This window comes from Antrostomus carolinensis, unplaced genomic scaffold (genome assembly GCF_000700745.2).
Source record: "Antrostomus carolinensis isolate BGI_N321 unplaced genomic scaffold, ASM70074v2 scaffold27770, whole genome shotgun sequence".
NCBI classification, from domain to species: domain Eukaryota; kingdom Metazoa; phylum Chordata; class Aves; order Caprimulgiformes; family Caprimulgidae; genus Antrostomus; species Antrostomus carolinensis.
In genome coordinates this window covers 38,021-47,826 of record NW_010286880.1, presented here as the reverse complement: position 1 = coordinate 47,826, position 9,806 = coordinate 38,021, and the positions used below count along the sequence as shown (strand labels likewise).

Genomic DNA, 9,806 nt, shown 5'->3' with positions numbered 1-9,806 from the left:
TTATTATTATTAAAATTGAAAACTTAACTGCAATAATTCATGTTGTTTAAGGGCCTTGTACTCCTGACTTCATGGAATTGTACAGGGAATTTCTTCTGATGAGTAAATTAATCTTTAGACTGCTTTACCTTTATTGATTTATACAGTTCACATATACATACGTATGACAATTTATCTACTTATGACCCCCACTGAATTTTTACTTTTTTCTTGTTTTTCACTTTTTCTAGCAATCTGTAAAATCTGTGAATTATCCTTTGAAACAGAGCAAGTTCTTTTGCAACATATGAAGGACAATCATAAGCCAGGTGAAATGCCGTATGTTTGCCAGGTATCTCAGAGTGAATGTTTTGTATTTAGATGACACCTTCCCCCTGTCTTTACTGTTAATAACCTTTTAATGAGGAAGTAAAACTTTTTGTTTCAGGTATGCAACTACAGATCCTCAGCTTTTTCAGATGTAGAAACACATTTTAGGTCAGTTCATGAAAATACAAAACACTTGCTATGCCCATTTTGCCTCAAAGTAATTAAAATTGGAGCACCGTATATGCATCATTACATGAGACATCAGGTAAGCGGATATGTTCAATCATTAATGCTAGAAAAATGCTAAATATGTGTCATAAATCTCTGGGGGAAAATCATGACTGATTTGTATGGATGTTACTGGATAAGAATAGTTATTAAAAACGGTAGAACTACTAAAACTGCTTCTTTTGAAAAGTGTTAAAGGGAATTGTTAGACTTTGTCATGTTTTATGTGACAGCAGCTCCCTGTTTAAAAAATAAATCTTGGAATATCCTTAAAAGAGTCTCTTCTATTTGGTTTCTTCATTAAGTTGTAATCTGCTTTTTTTGAGGTTACTAGCAAACCTTACACTAGTTCAAGTAGAGAAAAAGAGTCATGAAATACTGTGTCTTCTTGTAACTGGTACCCTGACTGCTCCTCTTAGTAATGATACTACATTGCATATTCAAATATTTAAATATTCTCTCTTGAATTGCTACACAGTATCCTGGCTTTGTACAATATTAGGACTTTGTCCAGTTGATGTTTTAGAAAGTGAGTGACTGTTGCTTGAGACAAGCTGGGGTTGTTTATTATGACATTCATGCTTAATATGGATTGTCTTCCCTTTTTAAAAGAAAAAAGGAATATACCGTTGCACTAAGTGCAGGCTGCAGTTTTTGACATGCAAAGAAAAAATGGATCATAAGACTCAGCATCACCGAACATTTAGGAAACCCAAGCAGTTAGAAGGATTGCCTCCTGGAACAAAGGTAAGTGTTCATACATACAGGGAAATTAGAGGGGGCAAAGGAAAAAAAAAATGTATTGGTAGAGAAAGGGATGGAATAGAAAAAAGTGCTTTTCTCCTTTCTTTTCCAGAGCAAAGATTTATTTTTTTTTCTCCTGCCATTAAAACTCTAAAAAATGCTCCTGTTTCAAAAATTGCCAGGCACAGGTAATGGTTTCTTCCTGGTGACATATGGTGATGCTCTCTGTTTCATTCTTCCATACTTGTATATGCCAGTAGTCCAGTCAGTGCTGCTGCTTTCTTGAGCTGTTGATTACATTGCCTCCTCCCCTTTATCCTTTCTTGTGCTAGGAGAAAAGGATGTAGTCTGGATGTTGATCTGAGAGGTCTGCAGAATTTCTTGTGAAAGATTTTCAGCCTGTGGAAGGTGGTGGCAAAAAATCACACAGAGTGCAAGACCTACTTCTCCATAACAATATGTGCTTAAAATGGTGTTCACTGGGTCTTTTTTTAGCTCCGGCATTTGAAAATGGGGGGTGGGAACCATACAATTTTCTGCTAAATATTTTATGAGGCAAACTTGGGTCCCCTCAAAACATTTAGGCTGTCTTCAAATAATTCTTCCATTTCTTGAAAAGGAACCACTTAGACTAGGATTTTCCTGTAGATTTCAAGACATTTTCCTACTGTTTTTTACTGAAATGTGAAGATGTGTCTTTTCAGTTGAAAGGAAGAAAATTAACATTTTGATCAGCTCTTTGCAGTTCACTTGCTGTAGAATCAGGAAAGGAAAATGATTGAAGTTGATGTTGATTGTGTTGCTTGGCAGAATGTAAAGCAGTGATTCTCTATTCCGTGACAATACCTCAATTTTGTAAAGACTTCAGGGTCTTCATGATTTAATAAAAGTGTAGGTTATGTTAAAATTTTGGTGTTAAGACCTTGATGGGATGTAAATTATAAGACTGAAGAGCTTAGAACCAGGTTTAGAAGACGAGGTTCTTATAAACTATGAGTATGGGCAAGGAGTATAAGTAGGGGTTTAATTAGCTACAAGTAAAAACCAGAGAACCAAATTTAAGGGCAAGACAGTGGAGTGTTATAATGCCAGTTGAGTGGTCAGAAACAAGAATTAGTCCTTGGGGGTCTAGGATGAGGGGCAAAAATATCAGAAGGAATTACATTGGCTAATCATGAGGCCACAGGGGTTTTGTTAAATCCAGGCACTGGTGGGGTTGTTTCATATTCTTCCTAGTAGGGCTAATTGAGCTGACCCTTCTGTTTCTTCTTCACAGACACATTTTTTTGTTTTAAGAAAGCGGGACGTAGCCAGTTGCAGGTCTGAAAAGAGAGCAGTGTGTTTTCTCGAGACTATTTCCACCAAAACAAGTGCTTTTTAAGCATCCAGTAGACTACTGAGGTTAGGTTTACTCTGGTCAACAAGTATTTAATATTTTTCAAAGTAGTCTATGCTGGGGATTGTTTCTTATTCTATGATTTTTATCCTGAAGTGTCTTAAACTTTGAGACAAATAGAAATGGGAACTTAGCTTTAATCTAAATGGAAAAAAAAATTATTTCATACTTGTAGGTGACTATTCGAGCGTCTATTGGATCTCTTCAATCAGGATCAGCTACATCTTCTGTTAGTACAAGTACTTCCACATTTCAGTTATCACCTAAAGCTAAAAATACAACCACTAAAAATCATAGCAGATCTCATACAACTAAGTCAAAAGCAAAATCAAAACCAACTACATCGAAGAAGCAAAATGCATGGACCAACAGCAAAAAAAAAAAAGAAGTTACAAATACAGCATTGCATAATCTAAGGTAATATATTAAAATTAAAAATACCTTTATACTTTGAAAATAAATAACTGATCATTTCATTGTTTTTCAATAACTTCTAACACTGCAATAGAGAAGATTTGTCACTTCAGTTTTGCAGAAAAAGCAGGTGCATAAATTTTCCACATACTGGTACTGTGATTATAATTCTGAACCTTCATTTACCAATTTTATTTGTGGTAGACTACTTTATGGTGGAAGAACAGATGTTCTGGAGACTTTTCTGTTCTAAATTTAGAATTTTTCTCTGCACAGAGCCACAGACTCTTGAAATCCTGACTCATTAGGCAGATTTATGTTTAAAAGTGACCTGTGGAGGGGAATACATCTGCCTGGGTGTTCTTTGCAAGTCTTATTATGGAGGGAAAGGTATTTTCCTCCTTCAGTTTTTTAAGGGTTTTATTTGAACCTGTTATTAAAATTAAGTCTTGTCTGTCTTAGGTGATACCTTAATTTGGGGAGCTACCTAAAAAAAACCAAAACAAAACAGACAAAAAAACCCATCAAGAAAGTAAAAATAAGCTGTTGGTAGAATGCTGTCCTTATATTTACAATTTACTGAGTTTTGCTATCCTTGCATTAATAATTTAATGGATATTTTATGGCCTAGAATATAATTTTATTGGCTGAGTTAGCAGTTTTCTTTGTTAAAGATTGTAGATGTCTCCCTTCCGGTAAGGTGCTAACACTCACAATATGTAGCTGAGACATCCAAAACCAGCCAGCAAAATTGAGGAAGAACAGAATTATATTCTTGCTTTGTAGATATTTCAAAGCTTCTGGGGAATATCAGGGGTGACAGGAAAACCAAAGGCTTCTTCTGTGCATTATGGTGGATGAAGCATTTCTTTGAAATCCTTTTCAAGTACATAGAGACAACAGCAGCAGATGAAGCTAGAGGTTCTCATCTACTACAGTATCTTGTTTCCAGGATAATTAAGTTCCTCATTTTTTTCCCTAATATAGTCAGGCTTGCTACTGACTTAAAGCAAAAAGTTTGAAATAGTTATCTCATCTTAAAGTGTTGATATCAACAATTAACTTTTTCATATTACCATTAGGTATCGTTTGGGAGCTCACAAATGCATTGAGTGTTACTCAGAAATAAAAGATTTTGCAAGCCATTTTCCTGCTTATGTCCACTGTAGCTTATGCAGATACAACACTAGCTGTAGCAAAGCCTATGTGAATCACATGATGAGGTAAGCACTCTTGAAAATTGTTATTTGGTTATGAAATACTTCCTAAACTCATATAGGGCACGTTAAGTGTTTCTATTATCTGAATTTTGAACTGGGTCATAGAGCTGGCAGGGAAATGTATAAGGTTGGATTTCTACTTTGTAAGGAGGCCCTAAACCCCATGTTCTTGTTTTGCCTTAAAAATCCAGTGGTTCAGGCAATGTTCTGCCTTTGCTTCAGAGTTTCTGTGAGATCTTCTGTAATAATTTCAGCCAGACTTAACAATTAATGACTAACTGTTGTGTGTTCTCTGGGTTTCAGATTGAATACCTCATCTGATTTTACAAGCGGTGAATGCATTTAGCTACAGCTATTGCTAGTGAAAGCTGTACTCAGAAGACAGTGTAAAGAATATCTCAAATAGCATACTCAAGTAGATACCCCTTCTTATACTACTTCTGGTCATCCATAAAAATAACATCTCTTTTTGCAGGAGGTTTGTCACTGATCATGAGGCAGTGTAGGATATTGGTGATGACAGCTGTAAAAAAGCCTATTAAGAAAACAGATGTGTTAGTTTTCAGAGCAACAGAATTATACTACGCAGTAATTAGACACAGATCATGTAGCAGTGATGGTAAAAATAATAAAATAAAATCTACTGGTTAACCCAGTGCCCTGAACAAGCCAAATGTATTGTGGAAAAATACAGAATACAGTTGTCTTCTTAAATACCTATATGTATAAAATTCCTTGGTGTTTTTGAATGCTAGAACTCTGGAATTTATGACCCAAGCTTTTGTATGTATTTTATATGTTGACCTATTCATATGAATTTCAGTGCTTGTCTAAGTCCTAGACTGAAATAGTTTACATACTTTTATGCATATAATCTATTGGTTGCATGCTTAAAAAAGTAATAAAAGTTAATGTGCTTAACTTTAATTGTACAAGAGAAAGATTACTCCAGAAGGGGACAGGGCAATCTAAGGTAAACTGTTCTTACCATTGCCCATGTACTGGGTGTTGTTGAATTCAACCGTGCAGTAAAATAGCCGATGTTTTGTCCTTCGTGCACTAATACTCCCCCTACTTTGACCACTTACAGCACCTGTCGTTGCCTTTTTGGTGAGTGTAAGGAACAAGGGATGGTGAAGAAGAAGGCTGTTAGAAAGTGTTTTTGCAGTAGCAGCCCCTGTACTCAGCTACTCATTTTTTGTTTCACGTGGGAGTACAGTATTGGCACGTACTTAACCTGCATAAGAGATAACTTAGAGGTTGTCTGAAAATATGATTGTGAAGCTTTTAAAGCCATCTCTTTCGGAAGCATGACTTCAGCAAAGCTCCACTTCTTTTGTGGAGTACTGTATAGCTACAGCCATGGTGCTTCAAGAACCAAACTGCTGATGGAAGCAATGTAATAACTATGTTATGCAGGACTATGGTGATGAAGTTAAACCTTGCCCCTCCCAAACTTGTTATTTACAAGAGAGACAGTGTTTTAAACTAGAGCTGAGATTCAAAAGCCTGTAAGCTTTCAGCAATTTAATGTTTAGAATAATGCAGGTCAGTAAGTCTTTTTTAATGCCTTTTCACAAACAAATTGCAGTACCGTGTACTGTGTAGCGGATATGTGGAACAATGTACTCAAGAAAACCAATCTAAGTGGTAACTTTTTCTTTTATTTAGTTTTCACAGTGCTCGTCCAAGTAGAAGATTTTGGATCTATAAGAAGCATTCAGAAGAGCTACGGTAATTCAGCTTTTTTCAGTTACTATAGAATGATACGGGTTGGAAGGGACCTTAAAGATCATCCAGTTCTAATCCACCTGCCATGAGAAGGGACACCTTCTACTAGACCAGGTTGCTCAAAGCTTCATCCAGCCTGGCCTTGAACACTACCAGGGAGGGGGCAGCCACAACTTCTCTGGGCAACCTGTTCCAGTGTCTGACCACCCTCACAATGAAGAATTTTTTCCTAATATCTAATCTAAACCTGCCCTCTCTCAGTTTAAAACCATCACCCCTTGTTCTGTCATTAACTCCCCTTGTAAAAAGTCCCTCCCCAGCTTCCTTGTAGCCCCTTCAGGAACTGGAAAGCTGCTATAAGGTCTCCCTGGAGCCTTCTCTTTTCCAGGCTGAACAGCCCCAACTCTCTCAGCGTGTGATCTCCTACTGATCATTATATTTTTACTTTCTGATAATGAACTGATTAGTTAAATGAGATTAGAGCCTCTTGAATTTCTTGTCTCACACAATTTAGAAAGAGCAGGGAAATAAACTCTTCCACTAGCAGCATTCTGTTCAGTGATGCATATTTGTTATTTGTCCGTATTTACGAACTTCTTTCTTAACCCTGAGCCGTTTTAAAAAACATTTATATTTCTTTATTTTTCCAATTATTTGTAATGTGCAAAATGGGAGGTGGGAAGGGGAACAAAAGACCAAAGAAACAACCAAAACTGAGAAACTCGTGCTTTACAGATAAATTTTTGTTGGAAGTGGTTTTCTTTGTACTACATCAGCATGGAGATGCCCTGGTCATTGACTGGGATTTCCAGGTACTAATTGCAGTATAAAAAGTAAGAATGTTTTTGTGAGTTATCTCATGTAAAGTTGCAGGAAACTTTTTTTTAATAGTCTATCTGGTTGCTGTAAGTTCAGAAAACTGTTTTCACAACCATGTTGTATTTATACTTACTTTTTACTTTTTCTTCTCTAGGGGTGTGACTGTAGTATGTCTTAACTGTGATTTCCTGACTGATGTTTCTGGCTTAGATAGCATGGCCACACATCTGAGTGAAAGCGACACTCATACTTGTCAAGTTATTATAGAGAAAGGTGAGTACATATTGTCTTTTTGTATATAGTATACATATATAAACACTTACATGTGGATATCTCTGTGCTATTGCAGTCCTTTTTTCAGTTGTATTATAATTATTTCTGTGTATTTGGATTTGAAAGTGAGTACTCATGTATTTCAACATTTTAAAAGATTTTTAATTAAATCTTTTATTTTTATTTTCAGTTTCTGTAGATATCCCAGCTGCTGAACAAGTATCTGAGTAAGTTTTGCTTTACTACTCACTGTTTATTTCTATTAATTTAGTGACAGATGGCCAAAATTTGCACTTTGAACTTGGGTTTCTATTGAATTTCATAGAATTTGAAATGTATGGATGAACATAGACCCTTGCATTTACTAGTGCTTTTTGCTCTTGCCACATCCACGATTACAAGAGTGGATTACAAGAGAAAATTATTACCTACTGCAGCCAAAATCAAACCCGGGTTTTGGTTCATTTTGGACAAAGAGACATCAATAATTCTTGCAGTATTAGAACTTCTCAATCCTGACTTCTAAGTCTAGACATAATGAGACTGTTACTTCAACTTGCTTTTAATACTAGCTTTATTAAAGGAGTGGTTTATGTTCTTTATAATATTAATTTTAAACGGTGACTTTTATTGAAGTAGGGCAAATTCAGTCTTAATATTTCATAAATATTTACAAATTATTTTCAAAATTATGTTATATGACAAAGGTACACTGTGATGTGTTTACTTTTTAATTTTGACTCTCAAAGAAAAGTTAATATGAGGGGTTTGGCTGTCATTTTTTTTAAGGATTTGAAAAAGAACCTGCAGTATTATGGAAATTACGTTGCAGGGTTTGTTTGAGGGGGTTTTTCTTAACCTTGAAAAAATCAGATGTGCCAGGCCATCCCCAATTATCCTGGAACAGTACCTGAGACTTTACAATGTAGCTTATGGGGCTACTTATGTTTTAATTGAAAGTTCAGAGGTGTGTCAGTGGAATCAAACATTTGAGTTCTCTCTTAACTGTTTCAGAACACAGGAACAAAAATGTCAATTAGACTGAAAAGATAGGTGTTTTAAAAGACAGAAATAGCTTAATCCTGATTCAGTAACAAGGTATCAAACATATTCTCGTGTGTGATGAGAACTCTTCCAGCAGAGTAAGGAGTTCTTAGACCTCTAAGCATAAATCACCCATCACTGGGTGTTTGGAAATACCTCTAGTAGGTTATTTCATAACTTTTAAGTGTTTTCTTTCTTAGTTTCCATAAAGTGGCCAGTAAGAGGTGATACTGGAGTAATTTGTCATCTGATCCAAACATGGAAATATGTATCTTTGGATATAAGTAATAGTAGAGCAAAGTATATGCTATAAATTTCAAACCTCTACTAGTAACTGTTTAGCATGTGCAGTTGAATGAAACTGGTGGTCTGATGGGATGACTAATAGATATTATTAAAAAGAATTGAAGATATTCTGGTAGGAATGGACAGGGGAAGTAAGTTAATTTGGGAAAGTGTTCCAAAAAGCCATTTGAAAAACGAAAATTCTGGTTTTGGAACACAGAATATTGAAATTGGACAAAACACTGAAGAGAGTCATCTAGGAGGGTTAGCTATATTCCCTTCACTAATCCAGGGTGCCTTGTGCCCTTTAACAGTTTATATTTCAGTGAAACTCAAATAATGGAAAAATAAAGTGTTGAGCTGTGATATGACCTGAGCTTTTTTTCTTGGAGCTGGCTTTAGGTGTTGGGAATTAATTCTTGCTGAACTATATGTAAGGAAAGGTTATAGGTGTGTTTGAACAGTGGGGAAAGAGGTACAGTTGTGGCAGGCTGTTGTCAGTATTGCACAAGGATCTTGCTGTCTTGAATATATTACAGAGATGTCATATGAAAATATTTAACAATGTTGGATATACAAAGCATATGTTACTCAAAAACAGATGAGTAAGCACTGAAAAGATTTGCAGTAGAGTCAAGAATATGTGCAGGTTTGTTTCTGCAAGCTGTTAGATTAGGACAGATGTAGATAGCCACTATTTTTGAGAGCTCTGTTGTTGGCATAAGATTAGTTACTGGTACTACATGAGGTGATAGAATCTTTGGTGCTTTTTGAAACTGTCATGCTCATAGACTTCATTAATTTCAGTAAATCTTGTCCTGTTCCGTATACTAATTCTCTCATGCTTTGGACAAGAATATATCATTGCTAAACCTAAAAGCACAATGTACCCATGTAGCAGATTTTTTAATTCATTATTTGCGGTACAGAGTACAGACAAGAATGTTCCATCTTTTTTCGGGATGGTTCTTCATGGTACTCTATGGTTTGCTTTGGAAGAAGAGAAACTTGCAGACAGTATTCATAACTTCTGCTGTGTAGTTTGTCAATGATCTATGAATGTTTCTTCCCATTCTTTGACCTATATTTCACTGAGGTATGACTTGTTTATGGGGCTCTTCAGAATCACTTCATCAGCAGCAGCAATGACTAAAAGGCAGAATCTTGAATGCTTTTGGATCTTCTCTTGCATCTCTCTGGTGGTATCTTCTGATATTTTTTATTATATATCAGACTGTCTGTATGTGTTGTAAAAGTAATCTTTATTGCTAATGACCAGACATGTTCTATGAGCTCTTTGTACTGTTCATGAGACTGTCTTTGGACCAGAATCCTGCCATTAG

The 9,806-nt window shown here is 35.8% G+C and overlaps 1 protein-coding gene across 1 annotated transcript in view; it reads left to right on the top strand.

The window, feature by feature from the left end:
- Window positions 1-230: 230 nt before the first annotated feature.
- The window catches only part of ZNF280D (zinc finger protein 280D), a gene marked incomplete at its 5' end in the record, with an annotated part of 23,075 nt that continues 13,499 nt past the window's right edge, over window positions 231-9,806 (top strand). The window contains 8 exons of the mRNA XM_029087374.1: window positions 231-331; window positions 428-574; window positions 1,150-1,284; window positions 2,853-3,094; window positions 4,174-4,314; window positions 5,983-6,045; window positions 7,016-7,134; window positions 7,325-7,361. Coding sequence (XP_028943207.1) covers window positions 231-331; window positions 428-574; window positions 1,150-1,284; window positions 2,853-3,094; window positions 4,174-4,314; window positions 5,983-6,045; window positions 7,016-7,134; window positions 7,325-7,361 — 985 coding nt within the window. The remainder of the gene's footprint in view (window positions 332-427; window positions 575-1,149; window positions 1,285-2,852; window positions 3,095-4,173; window positions 4,315-5,982; window positions 6,046-7,015; window positions 7,135-7,324; window positions 7,362-9,806) is intronic.